At 41.1% G+C, this 27,361-nt stretch overlaps 1 protein-coding gene and 1 long non-coding RNA gene across 2 annotated transcripts; both read right to left on the bottom strand.

The window, feature by feature from the left end:
• Nucleotides 1–670: 670 nt before the first annotated feature.
• Nucleotides 671–12,857, bottom strand: elapor2a (endosome-lysosome associated apoptosis and autophagy regulator family member 2a). The gene is made up of 22 exons (XM_046392985.1): nt 12,465–12,857; nt 10,867–10,987; nt 9,158–9,347; nt 8,933–9,080; nt 8,075–8,164; nt 7,166–7,271; nt 6,896–7,048; nt 5,824–5,912; nt 5,538–5,718; nt 5,293–5,421; nt 4,739–4,829; nt 4,535–4,637; nt 4,311–4,448; nt 3,922–4,185; nt 3,655–3,828; nt 3,365–3,545; nt 3,069–3,165; nt 2,877–2,978; nt 2,638–2,764; nt 2,133–2,311; nt 1,451–1,619; nt 671–1,357 (listed from the first exon to the last, which is right to left on the bottom strand). The coding sequence occupies exons 1-22, from the start codon at nt 12,558–12,560 to the stop codon at nt 1,289–1,291; spliced, it is 2,997 nt and encodes a 998-aa protein (XP_046248941.1). The 5' UTR covers nt 12,561–12,857; the 3' UTR covers nt 671–1,288.
• Nucleotides 12,858–14,230: 1,373 nt separating this feature from the next.
• On the bottom strand, nt 14,231–21,938 carry LOC124061322. The gene is made up of 4 exons (XR_006843730.1): nt 21,728–21,938; nt 20,620–20,704; nt 20,112–20,185; nt 14,231–17,106 (listed from the first exon to the last, which is right to left on the bottom strand). It is a non-coding gene; the product is annotated as an uncharacterized LOC124061322 (long non-coding RNA).
• Nucleotides 21,939–27,361: the final 5,423 nt, after the last annotated feature.

Below are 27,361 nucleotides of genomic sequence, written 5' to 3'. Positions count from 1 at the left end.
CTCTGTTTTACACTGTTCTCTTCTGGAGAGCCCACTGAAGGCAAGTAAAATACTGAGCACTACGAGGTCTCAGAGGGTCTCACTATGATGTCCCACCAAATTAATATTAGTATTGTGATATTTTTCCCCCCATTTTCTTATTTTAACATCCTTCACCTAAGTGGTTTTAAGTGACCTACCATTCACATTCTGGAAAAATCAATAACTCAAATATGACGCTGGACTGCTGGGTCAGCATAATCATGTCCACAGGACAGACCACAGGAAGACCTTGACCCCTTTCCTTAAAGAGAACTCAAGATTGAAAATGTTTGTGATCAAAGTAAAATTTAATCTCTGCTACTGTAAGTGAATATTTGTCACTACAAGAAATATTGTACTTATGGGAAATTATCTTACTGATAAAAATCTTATTCACTTTATTCAAGTCTAATATGTTGTAAAATATTGGCCCTTTATGTAACAATTTAACTTTGATTAGTGGAGCAAAAGTGCGCTTAGTCATTTGCATTTTCAGGACTGATGAATGGGTCTGAATGATAGAGCAAATTTATATTTATTATTTATATTTCTTGAAATATATTTTGCCACATTTAGACCTCCAAGCTTGTCAGTGGATTTCTCAAAAGAATCAGCAGACAAAGGAAATGAATCAGTCTGGGTCCACTTGTACATAAATACATAATAATTTATTTGACATACATGGCCAGTCAACACCACAACCCCACTTCTTCTCATGTGACAACTTCAATTTCAATTTGTCAGCAGAACACTTCTTCTCACTTCAATAATTTCAACAAAGCAACAGAACAAACAGATGAGATAGAAGCTTTGTAGGATATACCAGTCTGTGGAGACACACACTCGCCACAGTGATTCTGATGGCAAATTACACTGCTGGCTGCCTAAAGAAATATTAAGACGCCACACAGACTGACAATAATAATATAAACAAAAACAGAACATCAATCAAACAGGTCCATGTCTTACCCTGAGCTCCTCTAACAGCCAGGAAGTGTCTATCACTCACACCTGCACAGTACTATGCTTCGGGTTGGACGGCTCTGTCGTACCAAGCTTTAAGGCCACCGTGTTCGTGGGACTTCCCTGAACCTGGCCCTAGGTGCATGATGTGTGTGTTTATGTGTGTATGTGCACACAGTTGGCATACCAGGTACCAAAGCTCATAAAGGGGGTGGTTGGTTAAAGGGGTCGTTCAGTGGAAAGTCTCTTGAGGGTCCAATCTTCACCCCCCGCCCACCTCACTCCCACTCACTTCACCACCTCTCTAGCTCCATACCAACGCTTTCGAGTGAGATGAGTTCAGCTGTACATGTTCAAAGTTCTCTCCATTTCCCTGAAATCAAAATCAAACACATTCATTTTGCAACAGCCTTTTACCATTTTTTAGATTTTCTTACTGTAAAAGTGAAATTGTGCTGTGACTCACTTTGGATGCTATGGCTTTGAGTTTGCCAAGTAGAGAAGGTTTTGTGTATACAACTTCATCCTCCATGTCTCCCTCGTTCTCTCCCTCCATCACAGCGCAGCTGTCAGCTCCTGGCATCTCACACTCCTTATTGGCAGACATCACCAAGCGGGAGTACTTGTACTCCAACCTAGCAAAGAGACAAGAGAAAGAATCAATACTGTAAGAATAAAAAAAAACAGAAGAGGAATGATGTTGTCCACAAGAATATTGACAAAAACTGTGCTGTAACACAGAAAGAATGGCAGGAGGAAACGGATTAAACAACTGGAGTTTCAGGTTGAGGAAGAGATAAAAAGTAGGAAAGAATAGAACGCTGGTTAGAGAAGGAAAATGAAAAAAGGAAAGGAAAGAAAAAAACAGAAAGTGATAGGAAATAGAGAAGAAAAGAGAAACACAGGAGCAGGAACACAAAAATAGGGACTGAAGGGTGATGAGGAAGACAAGGGAGCAAGGAGGAAAGAAAAGTGGAACTGAAAGGAAAGAGGAAGAAGAGAGGAAAAGAAGAAAAAAAGACAAGGAAGGATGAAGAGGCCATAGAGGAATGACGCAAAGGAGAGGTGAAGGAAAAAAAACAGCTAAGAAATAAGGAAGGAGATGGAGAGGGGAAAAAAGTATGCAGAAAGAAATGAGGGATGTATACCTTTTGTTCTTCTTCCAGAAGTAGCAGGTGAGAGAGACAAGCAGCACTGCAGTGAAAGCTCCCAGCCCTGCACCGAGCCGTACCCAGAACTCCACGCCCTCACATGGCAGTGTTTTCTTTTCAGGCAAGGTCACGCCTCCGATACACAGCTTTGGCTCAGTCCACACATATAGCAGCTCCTGAGGATGAACACACACATATGCAACATTATATAAGAATGTGACAAAGCCAGAACACACCATGAAAGCTGCACTTTGTAAGCATGTGGACAGTGGAGTGATTTTAATGCTATTGGCTTCACTCTGCATTTCAAGTGAAACAAAGACTGTTAAAGAGCTGACTCTCAGCTTTAAAGCCATTTGCATCCTTGGGGGCTATAATGTCTACACAGTCCATGGGATGTGGGTGTAAACACCCTCAGATTAAAGCTGACAGTCGGCAAACCATTTCATTTCAAATCTGATGTGTCCTGGTACTTACTGAATATCTGTGCGTGCACACTCACCTGCTGTCCTCCCTTGCAAGCCCCCTCTATCTGATGGTAATCTCTCTCTGTGCATGTAGGACAAGCTCCTGAGCTCTCCCATAAGAAATGAAAGGTGCAGCCATCACATGTTCCTGCAGGGCACTGACTGTGATAGGCAAACACAAGCTGTCACCGAGACTATACATCACAGCATAGATGAAAGGTTACATGGGATTTAAGGCAGACAACCAGAGAAAAAGTGACAGAGATTGTAGTACCTGGGAACTGAGAGATCTCCTTTAGTGCTTGTCTCTGGGTTACAGCGAAGAGTCACCACTGCACTCCGACCAGAATCACAAGATGAGGTTGCCTCCAAGGACCTTACCAACACAGAAAGCAACACAGAATCTTAGAACACTACATGTTATGACAATTTAAAAAAAAAAAAACATTAGAAATAACAGAGGTACCTGTAGTAGAAGTTGACATCAGGAACTTTCTTGGAGGTCTGGGGGTACAGCTCTGGTCTTGCCCTTATTCCATCAAGTGTATTATCTACTGTCACGCCTGTTAACCACAAATGAAGAAAGACTGATTTAACATGTCTTTGATTTTCTCTCTTCTGAAACGTGAAAAAGACAAACATGACAAGACCACTTAATGTCAGCATATCTTCGCTCTCCATTCTGAAAGAAATGACAGCAGTGCACAACATACTAAATGCAGCTCTCTATACCACCACAGTATGCATCTTACGTTCACGAACCAAGGAATGTGTCAGCCAGGTTAATGGACTGCGAGGAAAGTGCTGTGTGAAAACCTCGTCCACTGGCTGGGATTATTGTTGACTGACAGATGAAGGTCTTGACAGCACTGGTTCCTTCTCCTTTCTCTCTCTGGGAGTCAGTGATGGATAGGTCCGTTACATTGTCTGTGCATACTGCCATCTGACCATTAAATGAAGAAAAAGAGCGAATAGCAAGGACATTGAATTCAGACACATAAACTTTTAAAGAGACTTTTTGCCTGTGTGTGTGTGTTTTCATCTCTTCACACCTGTCCTCCACACAGGCTGACATTGAACTGGTGGAAGTACTTGGTTCCTTTGGAGGTAAAGCTTGGACCATTCATCAGCAATCCCACAGACCCAAGGAGGCTGAAGTCAAAAGTCAGAGAGACGTTGCCCTCTGTGTGGGCGAAGTGGCAGTCACTGAAGCAAAAACTGTGATCCTGGAGAAGTAAAAAAATAATACACTCACACACAAAAACTGGTACACTGTCGCATCATACAGGTAATACAAAATAAGTTTCAGAAAAACAAACCTTGTCGCTCATGCTGGCTGGTCCACAGGGTTTGCAGGCGTCTGGGCCCGGCGTGGCGTGAGAGACGAGGTACGTGTTAGGTGGACACTCTGTGCACTGGCTGGTGTGGGTGTCTATGTAATGTCCAGCTGGGCACGGCACACATGTAGAGCTGGAGAGTTGGGTACTGAGGGCACAAGCCCGGCACCCAGAGGACACCCCATCAACAGCGTTACTCACTAAGATGGAGTAGATTCGGGCCACGTCACTGACCCTCTTACGTACCTGGTAGGTAGGAACAAACGGGTTCAGAGTAAATCATGGCTCAATTCAATGAGTGTGCTGCTAATAGGTACAAAAACAAACATTTTCCCAAATGCTTAACGTGAAAGTAGTTAAGTCATACTTACATCCGAAGGTTGATTAGTCCTCTGGAAAGCCCATGTGTAGGAAACCGAGGCATTCTTTGTCATAACGTGTGTGTAGGACTGTCTTGTTTTCGTTCTCTCCCATGACTCCACCACCGTAGTACTCTTCCTGTTCACATCCTAACAAAATATTCACTTCATTCACCTTGCCTCTTTAATAATAATGCTACATGTAGCAGCAAACATTTGTCAGGAACTGTTCTCACCATCATGAAGTAGAGCTCGCAGTCAGCTGTGCACAAGGTTTCAAATTCAAATGTGATGCGACCAAACTCTGTCCCAGAATGGCTTGACACAGACGTAGGGAGCCTGATGGCAGATGCAGACAGAGCAGAGTGGAATTAGTCATGGCAAAAAGAAACCGTGACAACAGAGATGGAGACTGAAAAACACAACATGGCTGTACTTACTTGAAGCCAGGAACATGGATGTTGAGGATGAGGTAGTCATTGTCTGAGCTTCCTGCTCCACTCTGGATATGATCACCAGCCACTTCCCAGCCTAAAGGTTGGGACAAATACATATTACTCTACTATTTCAAGAAATATATACATTCGAGTAATATTGACTGGATTAACTCTGGTTAATCTACAGCACTGATTCCAAAAAAAGATAGGGTGCTGTGCAAAAATTAAATAAACGCAAATGTGATCAACACAACGCCCAGTCCGAGATGCACTACAACATGTTAATAAGTGTGCTTTAGAGGTCTTGGCTGACTGGGTACCTGTTTTATCCTCCTTCTAGTCAGTGTGTTAAGCTAAGCTAACCATTTTGTGGCTTAAGCTTTATATTCACTGTACAAACACGAGAGTCATATCGATCTTCTCATTTTACTTTAGGCGAGAAAGCGAATAAGCTTATTTCTGAGAATGTTGATCCTTAAGAGAAGCATACTTCCCCTGTATGAGAGACCTAGATAAGAGAACTACTACTGGCCACAGAGATATATGCAAACACCCACCATTCATACTGTCACATTTGGAGTTTCCCACATTGAAACAGGAGGTCTTCATGTTTGAAGGAAGAACATTCCACCATTTATACTCATAACCCAAGGTGGGCTCAGTGCCTGCAGGACACTGCTTACATGCTGCAAGAAAAGCATATTAAAACACATCGTAAGGAAACCACAAAGTAGAAAACAAAAAGTAAATGAAGAAAAATGGCAGTGAGGAATACACCACAAATCAGCAGAGCTCTAAGTACGTTTTATTCCATCAGAATAAGTTCCGGGTGGGCATGGTGAGCAGGTGGCTGTGTCATTGTTATAGAAACCAGGGTTACAGGGCGGGCAGGGCTCTCGATCCCCACTTGGAGGCAACGTCTCAGCTCCAGCCACACCCTCCAGGCAGATCTTAGGTTCAATCCATTTATACATGACCCGTGTCTGAAATTACAAAGAGACAGAAGGTGATGGAACAGGACAGAAACTATGAATGGGTGGGTGGGAATGTGTCTTTTCAGGGTGTTTAAATCTAGAGGCTTCTGTCACCTTGCCCTCATGGTCACATGCTGTGTGGATCTGGAAATAGTCCTTCCTGGAACACGGAGGTCTGTCCTTACACACAGCAGATCCCTCAGCTTGGAAACAAGTGTTATGATATGGCAAAACGTACATTAGCCACAATAATACAAAATACAACTGTCATTTTAAAAACCCAACTGCAGAATAAATTTCAGAAAATACCCAAAACCCCACAAATACAAATACGCCAATGAATAACACCCTTTTGCTAAGCATTACACATTAAGGACATCAAGCTAAGTTATTAAAACACAAGAATGCAAGTGAAAGAATGGGAAATCATAGAATATTAAACAGAACAATGTGATCATAAATAGGGCCATTTTGGAGACTTGCTTAAAACATGGCAGTAAACACAGGGGTTATTCAATATGCATGAAGCAGTGTACTGAATTAAATATGTACTATGTTCTGAATAGCCTTCTCACAGTCACTTCTCTGGGACTTTACTAAACAGGACATGCACTCACAGCATCGAAAGTAAATTACAGAGGAAAAAAACCACTTCATTAGGCTATTTAATTTCATTAAAATATCACAAATAGACAAAGGCTGTCAGGTCATTCAGACAGATTTTTAGTAATTCAGTAGTACACTGACCAGTTTTCATGTGGAAATGTATTCAGGTTAATCTTTGTTGAGAAAAATACTAAAATAGATGATGGAGCATATTACTTTTATCCTCTGAAAAAACATATTAAACAATAAATCTGTAAAATTTGGATAACGAAAATACTAAAGCAGCAGAGAACTTGCTACATTTTTGTCTGCAAAAATCTGCTCCTCTTTTACACAAGCCTCAAGCCACACTGAACAAACCAGCATGTTTCTTCTTCTCAAGTTTGACTAATGCGGCTGAAAATAGGACAAGCTCTCTTTCTATCCTTCGACTGTGCCGTGTGATTCTGTGTGCAGCACTGATAACAACAATTAAGCAACACTGAGTGCTGCACTGCAGTTTCATCATGTCGTTCCAGAGAGTCAGCATACCAATGCTACATACGTGCACATCTTTTTCTGTGTGTCCGTGTGCTCGTACCTGCATACTGAGTGGTGGTGTTGCAGGGGGTGCAGGAGCTGGCCCCGTGGCCGGAGTAGGTGTCTCGAGGACAGGGAGCACACGTGGAGGAGCCTGGAACGTGGCTGAATGTCCCCGGCTTACATGGGAAACACTCTGATGTGTAAGCAACTCCTGGTGGAAGGTAATGACACAAACAAAAAAGGAAACTGAATATTTAATTTGCGTGTCATTTGTGTGTAGCGTAACTACAGAAGGACTGAAAAAAAGAGACAGAAAGTTGTTCCCGACCTTCTATTTGAATGTTTTTCAGCAGAACAGGCTTCACCACTTTGGTCCCCATCAGGACTCCACCTGTCCTCCAGTATAGGATGTTGGTGCCAGACTTCAGGCTCACCTAGAATACACACAATTTCATGTGTTATCACTCAACTACTACGCTCGCCCTGTTCATGACACAGCTTAAGAGAAAAAAAAAGTCTGGGTTTGCTTTATGTAGCTTCAATTAATGAGATATGGCATCTTTAAATTACTTTAAGAGATGAGTCCAAAATACAAGCACTGAGCCATGCCTGCAAAAGGCCATTTCATTAAAATGGAAAAGAAGCATAAACCCTGAAAAATGTGAAATGAAAGTCACATACATCTTAAGCAATAACTTTATATGCACGCTGATTTAATGCATGGAAGAATGTGAAAACTGAGCATTGTGTGAGTGACTGAATTAATATGTTCCACTTCAAAAGTTTTCATTTATTAATTCAAGGTGCATCATTGGGATAATCAAACTTAACCATCAACATTAATTTGTGTGATGTAGACAGCATGTCAGCTACTCTGCAGACTGAATAACTAAACTTCCGTTGATTAATCTTACACTCTAGAAACATTGTTTTGGACCCATCAAACTCAATGCAGATGGCTGAAACCAGCACCACTTTAAAATACATATTTTATGCTCTTTAGAAGATACTCTACTATATTAGCACTCCTCCCTCATTACAACTATATAGGATTTTGCGGTGTGCCTGGAAAAATACTGGAGACAAAAACAAACTGATGCAAGCCACCCTCTGTGTGTATCCACCCATTTTATGCTGCCCAGCCCGAGTTCAGCACATTTATTTTATAAGACCAAGGCCAGCTGCAAAAGATCTTTCTTCAGCAGCTACTCTTCATCTCAGGGCATGAAACACTGACCGTATGAGTTGCCCATTCGCCCTGATTACTAAGCTTGAGCCACTTCGTTTCAGCAGACTGATCCATCTCCTGGCACTGGTCATTCTGGATCTAGAAAACACACAAATTATAAGTGTTAACTCTCACCTCTTTTTAGTAGGTAGCCTAATGTTTTAGAATTATATAATTATTGTGGTTTATAATCGACAGAACAAAATACTGCAGTGATTTTTTTAGACAGAATCTGGATGTTTGTTTGTGGGGGCAGCTGAATTAAACATAATGAAAATGAATGTGATAAAAATCTAAAATGACCTGAGTTTACCAACATTTGGCTTTATTTTAAATCTTAATCTTTTTAGCACACTCGCCTTCAATTCAACACTAATTAAATCATTTGATTTGGCAAAAGCACAGGTGCAACTAATAATGTTAATTATGGCTCTGTTCAATGCAACTGTTCCACAGAGTCATGTCACCTAAATGAAATGCAGAGTTTGTAATGTTATTGCTTTTCCTCGTGTGGCATGTCAGTGTGCGCCTGCTTTGAAAAAGGCCTATTAACAGAATCTTAAATACAAAAAAGTCTCACAGAGGAACTGCCTAAAATGTGTTACCTCTTCATTTATATATAGCATCTGTTGTAAGACAAACATAAAACTATGTTGTCTGTTAGGATTATTAGCATTAGGACGCATGCAGGCATTGTGTCTGTTATGTTTTTAGAGCATTTATGATCAGTGAATTGCTTCAGATTCTACAAAAGAAGCACTGGAGTACTCTCCCCAGTGTTCAATAAATATAAAAAAAATAGAAATAAATAGACAGGTCGATAGACAGAGGTGAAAGGACAAAAGCTAATGAATATTTGAAGCTCACAAAGAACTCAAACAGCAGGTTGTTGTCTGGATACTGGTACTCGAAGATGACAGAGCCCTGTTTCTTCAGATGGACAGCATAGATGAGAGAGACCGTACATTCATCCCTGTTGGACTCCAGATAGTTTCCTTGAGGCACCCAGGAAGAGCTGCAAGGAAAAGGATACAAAATGAATTTTACACTTCAAATCTGGCTTTCAGTTTTCCTTGCGTCACGTTCACAGACCTGTTGCAGGTGAGCCTGTCATCTCCGTGGGGACTGTTCTCCAGCGAGGTTGCCAGGCTACTGAATCCAGCAGGCATGGAATCCCACTGGTCAAAGCGAACGCCACTGCCGAGGGAGTAGCTTCCTGCTGCACACTGGGTACACTCCTGAGCCGACATCTCCAGGAACTCTCCAGCCTCGCATGAGAAAGCTGGAGGGCACAGTGGGGGGGGGGGGGGGGGGGGGGGAGAGAAATGGGAAGAAGAGTGACACAGACTGAAGATGACAGTAAAATGGAAAATGCAAATCGCTGCTGTATTTAGCATAATGTAACCCCAGTGATGAGGAAACGTAATCCTTCCATCCTTTTACACACTGTGTCTGTCTCTGGGCTTTATTTTGCCCCACTGAGCCATGGTGTCTTCTGCGCTTGCCAATGTTTTGACAGTGTCAGCTTTTCCTAATACCTGATCTGGTCAAATGCTATTTTATGCCTCAAAGGAACCAGTGCAAAATGTGTTTGGATATGCATGTTTGTGTAGTGCATTCTATCTGGGGGTAAGTTTTGTGTGTTAACATGCACAACAGGAAGTGCTTGTAGGTGTGATTAATTTAAGGATAGTTTGCTCTGCTAATAACTTTTTCGTGTTGACAAGCTATAATCAATTGCTGCCAGTTAACTTTATTAACAGGGGTTCTTACATTTTTATTATAGTGTAATGGCAAGCGTCAACACAGGTAAGTAAGTTTTGTATTCTGTCAGTGAGTTTGTTTTTCTTTTCACAACAGAGAGAAGGAAATAGAAAACAAGAAGGACAAAAGGTGCTTTCCCCTACAGAGGTATGCAACATGAAAAAGCAAACAGCTAACATTCATCAGAAGAACTACTATTATATATTATCCATTAAATAATGATAATAGTTTCTATTTTATGCAGTTTATACATATGTAAAACGTTCATGTTAAATAACAATACCTGGCTGCTATCATGCACCCTACACTGTGAGTGAGGCTGCATAGTCATGTTTCACACACATCTCACCAGTGATCACTCAGTTCAGCCCTTAGTGAAGCAGCACTGCAGCAGCACAGGGCAAACCTGTTCCAGGGATGTCTAACAAAGAACAAACTCGTATGACAACCCAATTTGGGCACTTTTACACAATTAAAGTCTGTCTTCCTGACTCCGTCGTGATAAAGCAGAGATAAGCTCTGTGAGTACTTCCTCCCAACAGAGAGAAGAGCTTAACACTCCCTGTGACTCACCTTTTACCTAGTAGATTTGTTTCCGTGACTGAACATCAGCACTGCTAAGTAATGTAAAAATCAGCTGAATGGAGCTCTGAAGAACTCTGCAGATTCAAAAGCACCAACTCTGCAAAAGTATTGTCTTTTTTAGTCCAATAGTTCATACCACAAAACTCTGCTTGGACAGATTTCCTTATGATGACAGATGTTGGCGTGAAACACCAATTACTGAGCCGCATACAAGACACATACAGTTATTATGAGTGACAGCATGGCCCATCAATGATGTGGTTTGTGAAGTAAACCAGCAGAGAGCAATTATGCGACAGTGTTTCGCCCTGAGATTACGGCCCTGTGGCTTTGCTCTGTGGTTGGCTGGAATCCAAACGGGGTCACTTAGGCTGTAGTGGTAGAAATTCCAGGCTATTGATAACAAGGTGAGATACACACATCAACTTTCACTCTCTCACACATATACTTACTGCACTCGGTGCCACGAACTGGCTCCGGTAGTCCAGTGCAGGCCCCAGGGCTCTGTGGGATGGCCACTCTCCACCGAGATCCTGTGCTGTCACACTCTGTGTACTCATAGTAGTAGTCCATCTGCCAATTACAAGCAACCACAAAACATCCACACAAGAAATCAGTCAAAATGACAGTTTTGAACCCAAACAATGAGCAAATGTAGGCTAGAGGCAGCTCAGTAAACATCACCACAAAAGGCCTCCACCCAAATCAGAGCCCTGAGTCATCTTGTTTTGGGTGAGAAGGTTTTGCAAATCAGAGGACGGCGCTACCGCATTAGCAAACCAACAACGAAATTGACTTCCATATCCAGCTGCTCAGGCTTACAAAACATGACAGCCTGTTACGGAGTTATCTCTCTCGAGCCACAGCCACTCTTGTGCCCTGGATACACAACATACCATCTCCATAGCGATGGGAACAGGGGTGATGGCAGCGGTGGGCTGCTGGTAAAACAGGCAGAGGCATTTCACCAGCAGCTTTTCACAGGATGAGCACTTAGGTTCACGTTACAGTTTTAATCTGTGGTCTGGAGTGAAAACCATTAGCTTGGTGTTCTCGCCTTCACAGAGCTTCTCAGCATCTCTCTGTCTACAGAGGAGGGTGGCCTAATTTCTGAGAGTTTACATAATGTTGCTCCTTGAGCCAAACCAGATCTTGACACCACAGCGCATGCAGGCTGTTATGTGAAGAATGATTTCCACTGCTGTTGGTCTGTGGGTCTCGGTCACACTGATGATAAAGGACGAGAGGGAAGAGGCCACATCAGGAATAACTGCTGACCAAACATGAATGTTTTAACATTAAAAGCTGCACAAAACACAAGAGCTGTGGTCAATCACAGGAATGAATCTTTTCAATACTAAGTCAGTATGACAGCCTGTGCTTCTGGATGCAATTTCTGAGACTGAAACCGAGATAAGAGCTCTGATGTTTCATCCTGTCATCCCAGAATAGAGCTAAAGCATAGCAGCACAGGCCCTACAAAGCTCTCTGCCAGTGCGAAAGCAGAGATCGAGACAATAACTTTGAAGAATGTCGCTCCTCTATCTTGGGTGTGCATGCGTGTGACTGTGCTGCCAGTCAGGACAGAGGAGGTGTTGAGCTGAGCCAGACCAGAGGGAAGGAAAGGCCAGAACATGCAGGAAACTGATAACAGCCTCAACAGCACTGAGTGGCGAAGTTCAACATACACCAGACCTCATCCGAGATTCATGCTCTTCCATGCTGTTCAAACTTGATCTGTTTCCAAAGAGAAAATAAAACGAGTTAAGCTGCATTTTTTAATCTTCCCACCTCCTGCAAATGACGACTGGCGAGGAAATTATTTTAAATATCGTACCAAAATCACCCCGGAAATGTGTCATCAATTTTTAATCGTATTTGATTACTGGATTATCTGTTCACTGTCAGCAAACACAGCAGCTCAGCCAGTGCGTTTTCATCTATTTGTCTTTGTCCGTAGAGAAAAAAAAAATAAAAAAGCTCCAACAATACAACTGAGGAGGCAGTGAAACAGACGGAGCCCTTATTGATCGACTGTGGCATCTCTCACCTCGCTACACTGCCGCTGTCCTTTGGCCCCGTCAATCAGCCGGAGCGTGCAGAGGATGAGAGCGAAACTGGCGACGAACCAAGCCGAGGACCGCATAGTGGATCATCGGACGGGGGGGATAAAATAACAACAACAACAGCCTCGATCCAGCAGAAATATCATAAACCTGAGGCAGATCGACGCTAGCTCGGACACCTGCTCCCGTCGCCTCTTGTCGGCAGATTGTAACCCTTACCACCTGCGATTATCCTCACACTGTGCGCTCCGGGGCGCAAACAAGTTGGGCGCAGTGAGAGACTACATCCGCGTAAGATTTTCAAAGTAAAACTCGCGACGCACTAATAACGGAATATTTTTATTTTTTACTCGATTGTTCCTACACTTCAGTTGGACAGTTTAGTTTCTACGTACCCCGGTATTTATTTTGTGTAACAAAGCCTCAATTTATTTTTTAAGATGAACCATTTTGTTGCTTTAATTTTGAGGCAAAATAGTAATACAGCTGGCATTTTCCGTTGACTTGACGCAGCTGCCTGTGAGTGTGCGCCTTTAACCGCCGGCTCTGACGCTCCTATGACGTCGCTCAGGAAAAAAAATGTGTTTTGTTATCTTCAAGATATCGTGACAACACAATAAAAAAAATATTATCTAATTTGTAAATAATGTTATTAAGTTTACCTGAAATATTATAAAACGACGTGCTAAAGGAGAGTTTACAGTCGCATTGTTGCAGATTTGTTTAGGATGAGAGGGTTGACATGCTGCATTTTGCTCTCATCTTGAAAACAGCCTCTGTTAGGCGCAGTACATTGTTCTCAAATCCTAGAAATTGTAGTCATTATCACTGACCGCCAGGGGGAAGCAAAGCTCTGCATTACGGTAAGATGGATCACCTAGTGCTGCTTATCTGCCTATAATGAGAATAAACTGTTGGGATTTTGTATTTTGTGCCAAAAGACAAAAATGTCTGGTAACTAAGAAGGTCTGGATTAGTGAGAAGGCTTTGGTCCGCTGCAAAGTTCACGACCTGGTGCTGCGGCCTGTTACAGAGAAGAGCAAACCATAGCCCCATCATACAGACAGCATTAAATAAGATTTACACGCAAGAATTAGGTTTCTCTACTTACAGTTATTACAACCAAACTTGCTGTACCAATTACAGTGAGTGACAGTGAATGCAAAATAGTTCTTAAATTGTGTTTACTCTGCTTTGTTGTCTTCCCAAAAACCCTATTAGTTATCAATATCTATATCTGTTTATCTATATCTAAAAAAGGTGTATCCTAACATCTAACAGTCTGTTTTTTGCAGTGGGGTTCTTCAGTAGTGATTATGCGACACCATTGTTCTGTTTCCTAAAGGAAATCCCATTAAATCCTGTTGAGATGGGTAAAAACGTCTTGCTGTTTTAGCACAACCCACAGTTCCTCTAAAATATGACCATTAGCAGTTCAGTCATTCCCACCGGGATGCTGTTGTTCTGCCTTCACTATGTAAATTACCTTTAAGTATCAGCATCAGAAAATGTAGCTGTGTTATGTTGCATTACAGAAAGCTGTCACGTGCTTTTTATGAAATACTCTCATAACTATTGTGGTCCCTATAAGTTTCCAAATAGCAAGTGGAAACTGTATCTCCGTTTACGTCATGAGACAAAAGAGCTCGTGCATATTTTATAATCACACGCTGGTTCAATTTGTCAGGGTGTGTTACACTCGCAACACAAGCATGTTGGAGAGATGGACGGAGAGACAGACAGCTCTGTTTTGTTTGTTATACTGTGATGAGAGACAGAGGAAAAATGCAAATTGTTGGCTTTGTTTACGCAAGGGGCTATAATGTGGAAGGAATTAGGTCTATAAAGCATGTTATAGTCTTAACTAAATAAATGCTTGGAAGAATATGTTTTGTTAATACCCAAGGGCCTACAGAGACCCTGAAAGTAGGTCCACCAGTATATTAATTAAATGCATTTTTCAATGCATACAGACATGAATCTGTCTCTGCTCAGTAACATTGTAAGGTGATTGTTCTCTTTTGGTGTGTCCTTGAACAGCACATCCACAACTCCAAGACTGCATTTACCAGAGCATGAAAGTGTGTATCACACACTTCCCAGCCACCTGGAACAGATCACTGTTCAGGAGAAGATGCCTGGTGGTCACAACATCAGTGTATGACAGAGGAAATTTAGAACAGTTCCTAATTTTGAAATCTATTTCAAGTTCTCCATCTTGACTACAAAGTTCCCTATAAAGAACTAGATATCCCAAAACTAAATTTGGAAGCTCAAACACTGGAAATGGATCTTCCAGGTCTACACGAGGGAGGTGGAGATGAAGCCAGTTTTCACATGTGATGGTTACACTCATTTGCCATTTTTTGTCACTCATGGAGTCACAACAGCCTTACAATAAATCCTGCCTTTGTAAGTTTCTAACAGTCTTGCATCAGTCCACCCCTCTCAACTACCTGCTTTCCTGCAGAGTTCAACTGGATAATTTATGACATTCTGCATTAAAGTGTGTTCTCACAGCAGCTGCCCGTTGAGCAGATCCTGGAACGATTTCCCTTCGTTGATATGTCAGGAAGGATGCTTATTGCTTAATATTTCAGCTCATGTTATAGAATTTTCCCTTTCAGGTACTGATTTTTTATAGAAAACCTGGCAGTAAATCCTGCCGATAGCATGTTGTTGTAATCTTAGTCAGCTCTGCATTATCATTAAGATGCCTAATCATTTGAACTTGCGATCTGGTTTAGAATTGGACTAAAAGCACACCTGTAATTCATCTTTAAGGCCAGTTGTTCATGGTATTTAAATTCCCTACGCATTGAAAAGCATCTTTAATTTCATTGAAATATGGGACTGTCATCAGTTGCACTGTTGTACTACATATTAGTCATCCATGGCGAGCTATTTAACCCCTGATGAAGGTTAGATGATGAACTCTGTGTTTGCAATGGAGATAAGAGTTTCCTCATTGGTTATTTTACCTGACCTACTCCCAGAATATCAGCTGTGTTTCACTGGTATATATGATGGCATTTTCAAACATTTTAGCCTCTAAAGTTTAAATCGGCATCAAAATAGTGTCTGCTATACTGGTTAAATGACCAATAATATGATCTCTGCTTCATATTGTGTTATGAAAAATACATATTCACCAGTTCACCAGTCAGAATAAACTATTGATGCAAGATTCTTTATGCGACTGCATGAATATTTAAGTGCCAGTCATCCACTAGCTTTCTCCTGTCTGGCTCATCCTGGGAGGAGGGACTTCGGGTCTCTCTCTCTCCCTCCTTTCTCTTCCTCTGAGGCCTATCTCTTATGGCGTTTGCCTGTAACTTGAACTCTCATTCAGCCGTCTGTAACACTCCAATAACCTTTACACTCTTGGTCACTGCTCTGTGATCAGATGAGTTCATTAATTAATAGTGGTGAAGTGTAGGGCAAGCATATTGGTAACTGATCCTGAATCAGATGGTAACCAGAGTCCCTGTGGCCCAGCCCCTGCCTCCAAGCTCACAACAGACCAGGGACTACCTGGTAATGAGACACCTACCACCAGCACACTGCAACTCACACACACAAAAAAGCCCTGCGACGCTTAGACATGCATAGGTTGTCTGGAAGGCCAACAAGAAGCCATGCTCATGGGCTGAAGAAGGAGGGACCCTCACCAGTAAATGACCGATTGAACCTACTTTAGAGGCAACCCAGCTGGAAATCTATTTTCTGAGAACGAAAAAGAGAATAAATGATGTGAGGAAAGGTTGACCTACTGACTGAGAGACGGTCAACACAGTCCAGAATGTGTAGGTTAAGTCTGGGATAAACTGAAGATCCACTGATATGATGTAACAAGAAGACATGCAGACAGCGAGGACAACTATTGAGGATACCTGCTGCCATGGATCAAACTGAACGTATTCCCTGGATGAAGAGATGGTTTTATTTCATACGTCACTTGTCAAGTGTGGAAATGGTTGGCCTTTTCTTATATGGTACTACTTAAAGGAAGTCATGTATATTCCTTATTGGTTATTGTTTGTACTATATTCCAGTATCTGGTGATGCACAAGAAGCTAAACTGACTGTCTGATGTTGTTCCACAAATTGGGCAACCCCACATCCACCTGATGTCAGTGCAATTAGAATTTATTTTACTGTTTCTTTTGGTCATATCTGAATCCCCCAGCATGCATGGACTACCTTGCTCCTCTCTGGGCCACTGTTTTGGTAATCCCTCTGATGTTAACACTGATCCAGCACCTGCTCAAGAGGCAAAGAACTCCAGACAAAGCAAAAATAACCATGGACTTCCAGCAGCAGACCCTGTTACATCCCAGCCAGAAGCCCTACCAGGCAGCTTACAGGAGCAGCAACACAAGCAGCCTCAGAGGACTGTCAGCTGTACCTCCACCCACTCCACCGGAAACAGAAAAGCAAATGGTTCCAGTTCAACCTCCATCTGCCACATGCAGGACACAGATGATGACCCTTGCTTTGAATCCCCTCCATCCTTCCGTAGCCTCTCCCAGAGCTCTGAGGGTAATGAGCTGGAGTTGGACTGCAGTCCGGAGCTGGAGATGAAATATCCTCAGATTCCAAGACCGTCCATTATTATCAGGCAGCCTGAGGTAAGAAAGCATCAGGTCAGTAAGTGGAGAGTAACTGAGTACATTTATTGTACAGTATTGCATTTAAATTAAGTGCTAGCAGTAACTGAGGTATTTCTACTTTGAGTATTGGGGAAATGTTGCATTCTTACTCCACAACATTTATTTAATAAATCACATGACCAGCTTATAACATATGATGCATTATCATAGTGTAAACTACCAGCAGCAGATTATGAAATAACTGAACAACCTTGAACAACTACCACATTGAAATACATATTAAAACACCAATTTTAGTTATTGAGATCTAAAACTGATCACTGGGACTATTCTTCACGATGAGTACTTTTACTTTAATGCTTTAAATACATTTTCTACTAATATTTTTAAGCTAACATTCTTTAATTCAGGACTTTTACATGTAATGGAGGAAGTTATTTATTTATTTGACATACTCCTTGTACTGAAGCTAATGGTTTTCCATTGATATATTTAATAGTAATCAATCAGCAATTGTGGATTATTATTTATTATTTTTACAATTTATTTAAATTGTTAATTGTGTGAAAACACTTTTTACCTCACTGCTTTTGCAGTTATTTGTGTATTTAATGTAATGCATTATATCACCACAAGGGGGATGCAAAACCCAAATTAAGTTATTCACATACTGAGAACTGGGTGTCAGCAGATGCTGAGATCCCTCTCAGGATTCCATTCATTCATTTCTCATCTGAATGATGAACTTTTCATCAATCACATGTTGCACTCTGAAACTCAAAACACACATTCTCTCTCTCTCTCTCTCTCACACAGACAAACACACACACACACACACACTTAGGGGTCAGAGCGCTCTGTGACTGTAGATAGGATGTCAGTGAAATGTGTCCTGAGCTCATGTTCAACATGAGCTGTGTATCTTGATCTATCTAAACACACGCGTATGTGTGCGTGTGTGTGTTTGTGTGTCTGCGCACACGCAGGTACAGGCCTATTTGTGTGAGTATTGTTGCTGTTTAGCCTTGACAGAAACTCACAGGTTTTCTGCACCAGATTTTCCTCCTTGTTCCAAGAAAAGGACAGTACATTATGTAAACTATGTCCTCGGGTTCTGACCAATAATGCTGATCAGCAATGGAAACTAAAGAATGAGAAGGGGGAGGGACAGGTTTTAATAGGAATCCTGGAGTTTACACTGTTGATTGTCTCATCCAAAAGGGAATCATCTCATCGGCAGATGTTTAGACATCTGTTGGATTTGACTGTTTTGGGCCAGAGGATTGTCAGTTTCATTATGGTGTGTTGAGACATGTGCTGCCAAAGTATTAAACACATGATTGATTTACTGTGGCAGTCAGATACAGTCTTGGTATGAGAATTTTAAATTCACAGAAAGTCTAAAATATTTGGCCAACTGTAATCATTACTCAGTGATAATGCATAAAAAAAAAATGGCTGATTGATCCACTAGAGCGAAGGCATGATCTGAGCGCGTGCATCGCCCATTGTGCTGCCCACCTCCTTATCAGATGACCTCTCACAAATCACAGCCAAAGCCTCAGTGATTCCTGCCCTCAAGGCGTAAATTAATGTCCTTTCTGTCGCAGAGCTCAAGGGGCTAAATGCTGGCAATTAATGACAGGCATAATGCTGTGAAAAAGACTCTCTAGTATGTTGAGTAAGAGAAATGAATGAGTGTGTGAGCATGATTAAATAAAGGTGACGTTTGAAGTATTACATGCCAATCCTGTGTGTCATTCCACAGTGTGTAATTCTTCATTGTAATCTTCAACTTGTAATTCTTCAACTTAATCATTAGTGTCTATCTGAGATATTGAGATTTAACTTTGATCTTGTGGGTCCTAATGCTTTATCCTGGCTCTGTGTTATCTTCTGTGTGTGTCCACATCAGTGTGTGACTATGCAGTTGTTGCATTTATCTCCAATCCATCGGTCAAAGGCGGACGTGTTTACGGGACATTTCCCTCATCAAGAACAGAAACTTCTGTCATATGTCAGCACAGTGTACACACACACACACAGGAACTCACTCATACATATACACACACGATAACAATAATTACATGGTTCATAAAATAATGCTCATTTATAACCTATTAATACAAATTGTTCAGTATCACTCGCTCACACTAAGTCCACAAAGCTGCACGGAGAAGTAAAAGATTACCATTATTAAGTAAGCAAAGGGGTTGGTTTGAACAAAAGAACATTTCCCTACAGACCAATTACTGTCAGCCATCACAGCTGAAGCCTTCTTCTGCATGTGTACATGTTCTCATATGTGACAGTAATTTCTTGTTGTGTGGCATACAGAAACGGGTGATAAGCCATGAATTCCATTGATTTGGTTGTTAGAGGTTTTTTTTTTTTTTTTTTACCATTTATGGCAATATTAAGACAGTATTTGCATTAATTAATTATTAATCAGAATCTAGTTTTTCTCATACAAACAACTTGCCTTGGTCTTTTGATGCATAACAATAAACAAAATATGTTTTGAAAAAAAGGTTTCAAAAAAGCAAAAGCACTGCAAAAGTCAAGAACCATAAACACAAAATAGAAAAGCTGTCAGAAATATGAAAAAATGTAAAAATTAAAAAAATTACAATGTATCTGTTTTAAAATGAAAGAGCTGTGTGGTTGTGTGAGAAAATATACAAAGATTGCCTCATCCTGATTATTCATTACAATGATGAGTGACATGATGTGTGATGTCATTTTGTTTCAATATTTGGTTGTAAAAGTAGGTTTTGATATGACTTTATGCCTATGGGTAACCCTGTAATCTGTAGTTTTATGAATTATTAAAATTCACAATGTTGTGCAATCGCGTTTGTCTCCAAATGTGATTGTCTTTTTAGTTTTAAATTGTACTAGACGTTGCTATTACATTGTAATTACACCTTATTCGACCTCATGCAGACATGTACATATTGATGTGTGACTGGTCATGCTCATTAGATTAATGTGTTTGTTATTCGGCGATGATCTTACAGTGACTGACAGTATTCCTTTGTGTTCCCTTCCCACACACTCCCCTCAGGAATCAGAATTCCAGGAAACGGCATCTGACAGGTCAGACAGTAGGGAGACAGAGGATGGAGGGTTATCAGGTATGGAAAACAACAGGACCTTCTTCCTCTTATCCCCACTCCCTTCTATACGTCCAGCTCTTCCACATTGGAGCTGCTGGGCACAGATTTGAAACTGGAAAAAAAAAGGCTCTAGCTGGAGCTGTCCTCTGTTCTGGGAAAAACAATTTTGATTTTTATGTGTAGAGGAACATATTTGCGTGAGAGGAAATGATTGGGTTCACACATTTGTGCCCTCAGTGTGTCACTAAGTCAGTGAGAAAGAATTTCTGTTCCATAACTTGTCTGTTTATGAGTGATTAGGGGGACTTTATCTGTCTGTAAACAGTGATCCAGAGGAAAGGGCGGACATTCTGTGTGTATTATTACTATGTGTGTGTGTGTGTGTGAGTGTGTGTGTGTTCACTCACCTTGCCAAGATGTCTGGGAGGAGCTGAGTGCTGGCGGTTACCTTGGCGATGAGTCTTGGGGCAAGGCCCTGGGAGGGGTGAAGGGCTACAAATTGGTAAAAGGATGGAGTTGAGTGCCTGACTAATAATGTGATTGAGTGTGTACACTGTGTGTCCGCATGCATGGCCAAATGTAAGTGTGTGTTTGAGCGTAGTCCTGTATGCCAGCAGACCTATAGGAGCGGGTATGTAACAAAGCGCTGGCATGCATCAAACAAAGCTTTTGCATCTGCAGTCAGTCTCTCTGCTTTTTGTTTTCTAACCCCGTCTGATAACATTACAAAGAATGGATTTTGGGGTGGGGGTGGGGTGATAAAAACATCTCACAAAAACATGAGCTAAAAACATGAGCTAATGAGCTACAGCCTCAAACATGACAGAATTTGACACACCAAAAAGTATAAATTTTAAAGTTTCAGAGATGTGACCTTTATTTTACTGGCTCGTAAATACACAGTATAGATTATATCTACTATCCCATGCTTTGCATTAAATTATAAATTAGATGTATTTAAATACATCATGCTCATTTTCAGGTTCATACTTTATTTCAGGGTTCTACTAAAAAAATTACATACTTTAATATTTAAAAAAAAAACATTATTTTTGTCCTACTGTTCATAATGGGGCGGGGGGTTTCTGTGCTGGTGGTGGAGGGTGGAACAACACGCAGAGTGAGTTAACCAAACTACAACTTGTATTAAGCTTTACTAACGCAGTACAGCGTTTCAGATGCTTTTAAAGGATTAACATCTTTAACTATGCCTGTGTTCCACAAGCACATGGACGCACACACACACACACACACACACACACACTGAAAAGGAAACCGAGAACATCTGCTACATGTGGTTCTCTAAGAGTTGTTTTATCAGCACAAAGAGCACTGAATGTGCGGCAACTGGAGCCTTTCTATCCCAATGAGGGACATTAAAACAATATGAGCTTGCTTTTTTTGTCCTCTCTTCCACCGAGGATAAAATGGGAGAGATTATGATGCACCAGGGGGTAAAGTGAGTACAGAACCTCCTCTGTCTTTCTCTGACTCACACACAATTGTCACACTGACCTTGATTTCCTGTGCTCACGGTGTTGTTGGAAGGGCCTTCCTGCTCTCTGTGTTAGAAATCCCGCTTATTCAGCTTATTCACACAAACAAGCAGACAGACGGACGGACAAAAAGACAGATACTTTATTTCCCGGGTATGTTGCCCGTCTTTCCTGTAGGGGTTTACCCCGGCCAGCTCACCTCCGTTCCACCTGCTTTGTTTCTTACACAGTTTATGATTAACAAACATGAATGTCGCTCAAGGATCCGTGAGGTATTTGAGGTTGTTTGTATTGCATGTGTGCATATGCCCAAGTATAAAAACAGCTTTTAAGTTCTGTATTTGTACAGGGAATAATGTACTACTTCATTTGTGTACCCAAAGAATAATATGAATATGTGTGGCATATCAGTCATAAGTTTGGCAAAAGTTTATATCTTTGCTACACATTAATTTACTGTGTGGTCCATGTGATAAAATAGACATGTAAGTAGTGGGCACTTATGTCTTACTCTGTGGATATTTCACCCTCACTGTACTGTAACAAAGCCATCTGGTCTCATTCCTCTTGGTAGGCATTAGGCTAAGTGGAAAGGCTCTGTACGGTAAAGCTCTATAAATCGGAGTGGCTTTACCAGTAATAACAGGCTCAGTGACAATATCCACTGACTGCAGTTAAATTACTGTATCTTGATCTTTTTGCATGCCCTCATGCATGACATTCAAACACATGCAAACACAGACACACACACAGGCATGCAAACGCAGGCAGTGATGTGAAGCCTGTCATTTTCTCTTCCACTCCACTTGAGTGCGTTTTCAATTTGAATAGAATGAATTCATGGTCAAATTCTCGGCTGGTAGGAATGTTTGGTGACAGACAAGAGGAAAAGAAACTCTGATATAATAAAATTAGCGGCAAAAGCCTTTCAGGTGCTATTTCAGTAAGCAATCACGGAAATGAGAGCAGCCCTGAAAAGGTGAGATTTATTTAATTACTGTTGCTCCAGACTGCATTTCATGCCTTTCTGTAAGAGACACCCCAAACAGATAATATAAACAAGAAAACTGTGAATGACAACAGATGTGCATCAGCTGATAAAAAAAACAGAGAAACAAGAGAGTGTGAGTCGGTAATGAAGCTGGCGAACAAGAGATCGTTTCACAAGTGCACTGAGAGGCTGACGTAGCACTGACCGCATAAACCTCATCCAGCCAGGCACCATGGTACACGTGTGTGTGTGTGTGTGTGTGTGTGTGTGTGTGTGTGTGTGTGTGTGTGTGGGTGGGTGCATCTGTGCAGAAAGGGACACTGTGGTGTGAGTCATCGACCAGTGATTGAATTAGCTGAACTTTGGATGAACACTCACAGGGAAAAGCTGAATGCATTACGTTACCCCAAGAACTGGTGAACACATCTCGGAGACAGACAGGCTGACAGTGGGAGCGTCACACAAGTTTTATTTAAAAATAAATAAATCCAACATAGCCCCCAGCTTTATCAAAGCTATGCTAACCGCTTGCGCCCACCCTCTTTACAGTGCACACACAAATGCATGCATGCACAGAAATACACAAAATTGCTTACAGTGACCGAATTGGCAATTTTTTCCAAAACAAATGTCATAAATGTGGAATACTACTCACAGAGCAGAGTTTTATCTTGTGGTTTCTCCACCAGTGCAGTGAGGTTTTATGCCCTAAACTATCTCTGGGTCAGACATGAGGGAGAAAACAGAGTGGAAAGAATGCATTAAGTCTATTTGGGACGAGTGAGAAGGAAAGAAATGATGGGGTTCATGTTAAAGGAGAAGCATGGAAGATTTCAACGAGTTTTTCAGATTTAATCAAGGGCAGCTTCAGCATATGGTGGGTGTAGTGCTTGTGAAAACCTCCAGTCATTCAGAAGTAGGTCACACATGTGGGGTTGCTGTTTATGTACACTACAATTACATGCAATTATTTACCATCTACTCTTTTCCTGTACTGGTGTGATGTTAAGTAGGACTTAAGATTTTTCACAACAGCAATGAATAAATCACTTTCTTGGTGTGAATTTCCAATCCCCTTTCATGTCAGTTTACTTCACAAACAAAAGTGCACAAAAATTGAGCACAAATGTTGTGCTGTGTGCTCAAGAGCACTATCATCAGTTTTAAGACCTGCCCTCACTTACAGGAAGACCTCTCTTGTCACCATGGTTTTCAGATAACTGCACTGTCCTGTTCAAAATGAAGTCCCTCAGAGGCCTAAAAAAAAAAGAAAGAAAGAAAGGGGCCTCACATGCAGACCTACATAGACACATGTGTACATGAACGATGGGAAACCCTGTGGCGATAACAGAAACATCTGGCCCTGAAATAAGACTTCAGATACCAGCAGTGTGAGACTGGGGGGGGCAGGGCAGTAAAACTGTTTGTTTCCAGGTAGTGACATTCAGTAAGGAAACCCCCATTTACACACAGGAAGAGGCAACATGAAACAAGGCCTTCAGTTTCCAAAGCTGCCCACATCACCACATCAGGCCTTATTTACAGTCAAGGAAATATTCATCAGTCTGGGCTGTATCTCTGTGTGTGAATGTGTTAGCACAGATCACTCATAATGACATTTTGAGCTGGCATCACATTGTGTATGCACATAACAAAAATTGTAGGTAATCAGGGTAAAGAGCATACTGGGTTTTAGGCGGAAATTTGTGTCTTTTCTAGAGCAGTAAAAAGGGGTTTTCACTTGTTCAGACCATTATCTGGGGTGTGTCTCTGTGATGTAACTGTCCTGCCGAATCTCTTCCGCCCGGTTGTGGTTAAAAAGAAGAAGTTTAAATGAAACTTCTCTGAAACTATCTGAAACTTAAACTGCCGACAGATGCCATGGCTGATCACTGAATGCGAAAAAATGCCCCCCCCCTTCATTAGCCGGTGGATGTGCCCTTGAGCAAGGCACTTAACCCCCCAATATGCTCCCCGGGCGCTTGACGCCGCCCACTGCTCCTGTGTGTGTTTCACTGCATGTAATTTGCTGGTTGTTGCATGTGTTCAACTAAGGATGGGTTAAATGCAGAAGTCAAATTCAGTATGTGTATGTAAAAATATATATACTCAAGATTCAAGATTCAAGATTCAAGAGTCTTTATTGTCATTATGCAAGCATAACGAAATTTTGTGCAGATTCTCAGCTTCAAAACACACTTCTAAATAGGAAAATAAAAAATTGCACACCTTAGAAAAAAAATATAAAAATATAAAATACAAAGTACAAAATGCAGAATACAGAGTGAGGTAGATAAAAACAAAGTGCACTTAGTGCCAGACTATGTGTATGAGTGTTTCACTGTAGGGGGGTTATACTGCCAATAAAGTTGATTCTTCTTCTTCTTCTTCTTCTGAAGAAGGTGTCGACTGATATTGCACTGTGGAAGTACTTTATCCACAAAGCGGTTAAGGTTTTCAGTCTCATGTGACTTGAGTTTAAATCAGAATCAGAATCGTCTGAATAAAGTAAGTCTTTATTGCCATGCAAGTGAAGAGGTAATGTTTCACATTACTAGAAATTTGCCTTGGTGATTGGTCCATACATAGAACGTAAGAATGAGTAACATACAATAATAGAATAAAATAAAATAAAATAAGATAAGTAAAATAAATATGGTTCCGGAGGTAGTACAAAAATGAGGTAGTACAGAGTGGAAGTAGTGCAAGTAGGTGAAGTAAACAGTGCAAATGGTCAGCAGGTGAAGCATAGATGAGTGCCTGTACTGAAGTGCAGATAAATAACACTGAAAGTGTTGTTTGTTTTAGTTCAACCAGTGTGTCTGTCAGATGAGGTCGTATTCATTTTTTTTTCTCTAGTTGGTCTTTAATGGGAAAAAATGACATTTTTACATCTAGTTTTTTAGACAAGTTAAACTAAACAAGATGTGTCATGTTAATTAATACACTTCAGAAATTCTGTTAGGCAGATTTTGTTGCCTCTGCACTAAAAGTACAACCAATTTTGCTAATTGGTTAATCATTTCAATAAAAGAATGTCAAATATATGTAAAAAAAATATTATGTCATTTATGGCAGCGTTTGGGTGTTGGATTGTTGGTTGAAGCATTTCTCACATTTTTGATATTTTGTTTGATACTTAAGTGATTAATTGATTAATCGTGAAAATCAACTGCAGATTAGCCGATGATGAAATTAATCGCTAGTTGCAGGCCTACGTCAGACAGGGTCAGGCTAGCTCTTTGTCTCTGTTTCCAGTCTTTCTGCTATGTGAGTGTGGTATCACTCTTCTCATCTCACAGCAAAAAGACAAATAAGCATATTTCCCAAAATGTCAAACCATTCTTTTTAGCAATGTGAAACAGCATGGTGGGGATGACTTTAATGATAGATGTTTCTCTTACTTCCACAGCCTCCACTTTACACTGCATACACATCTGTTTCCTGCATGGTGGGAGCTGTGAGCGTGGTGGTCCCTGGAGGGAGTGTCCTCTCTATCAGAGGCGACCCCTCTCATGACTCATCCTATTGTTCACATCAACACTCTTAGTCACCCCTCTCCTAAATTATGAGAAGGTCCACGGGAATGTTTTACTTCTGCGACGCCCCCACCTCCCTCATGTTTAGATTTCAAACCCAACCCTTGGGATGTGTTCTGTTCTGTTCATTTCCAGTAAGCCTGCAACCCGGTGAAATATAGTCAAGAAGATAATTTCCCCCGAAACAAGCAGATCACCCTGAAAGTAGGGGTTTCGGTCAGCCTACTTAACAGAAGGGTGGTGGATCAGCAGATCCACTGATCCTTCATCAGTAAGCAGATTACTCTTCATCACAAAGAATACTCAGGATATTCAGTCTGTGACAATTACAGAGAGCTGACTGATCTGTTCTTATCAAAATAAAAAGATCTCCGGGAAGGAATGATGAAAAACTGTCACCTTAAGTTCTTAAAGAAAAAGAACAATCATAATATTTAAAGAACATTATAGAGAGAGAGCAATTTAAAACATTGTTCAAACCCACACATGTTTTTTGGATGGAAGAGATGACAAATTTACCAAAGATACCGCATAAAGTTTTTGGAGCAATGATGATATGATACAGTGAGTGGAGTACAGAGTGGAGTACATGTGATACCTTAAGGTTTCCAAGTGGCGTTACTGTTGTCTGGTGCTTGGTGTTGGACATACACTGAGTTTGCCAGAGCTGCAGGTCATGAGAGCAATGAAAGTTAGCCCAAACTGTAAAGCTGTGAGTTGTCAAACTAAACGTGTATATATATTTGTCAGAAGATGCCAGAACACTGCATAACTGCAGAGATTGACGGCTGGGTGATAATTTTCTGTGGGTTTGTCACTGTGAAACACCCCTTTCACATTAGACTTAGAAATTTGATCCACTGTTAAAATTAAAATACTGATGGTGCTACCTTAAGGAGAAGTAGAAATGCTTGTTAAAAGACATTCAGCAACTGCAGCTTAAAATATGTCAAAGAAATCGTATTAAAAGGGTAAAAAACACTTGAAGAATGAAGAGCAAGTCTACCGTAGAAACTTAACCATCTTTCGGTAAGTGCTGTGGATGCCCATGAATGTTAAAAATCTGGTCTTCGTTTGTGTGCGCGTGTGTTTATGGGTGCGCACGCGCCCTCCTTGACACGCC

The sequence above is a fragment of the Scatophagus argus genome, chromosome 7 (assembly GCF_020382885.2).
Source record: "Scatophagus argus isolate fScaArg1 chromosome 7, fScaArg1.pri, whole genome shotgun sequence".
NCBI lineage: Eukaryota > Metazoa > Chordata > Actinopteri > Scatophagidae > Scatophagus > Scatophagus argus.
This window is presented reverse-complemented; position numbering and strand designations above follow the sequence as displayed.

What these genes read in the sequence shown, in the direction of transcription:
- elapor2a (XM_046392985.1), bottom strand. Translation starts at nt 12,560, where the DNA reads ATGCGGTCCTCGGCTTGGTTCGTCGCCAGTTTCGCTCTCATCCTCTGC. An exon ending in GACAGCGGCAGTGTAGCGAG is followed by an intron (nt 10,988 to 12,464) that starts GTGAGAGATGCC and finishes TGTAATTGGCAG; the next exon opens with ATGGACTACTACTATGAGTA. An exon ending in CCTGGCTGACACATTCCTTG is followed by an intron (nt 3,166 to 3,364) that starts GTTCGTGAACGT and finishes TGTGGTTAACAG; the next exon opens with GCGTGACAGTAGATAATACA.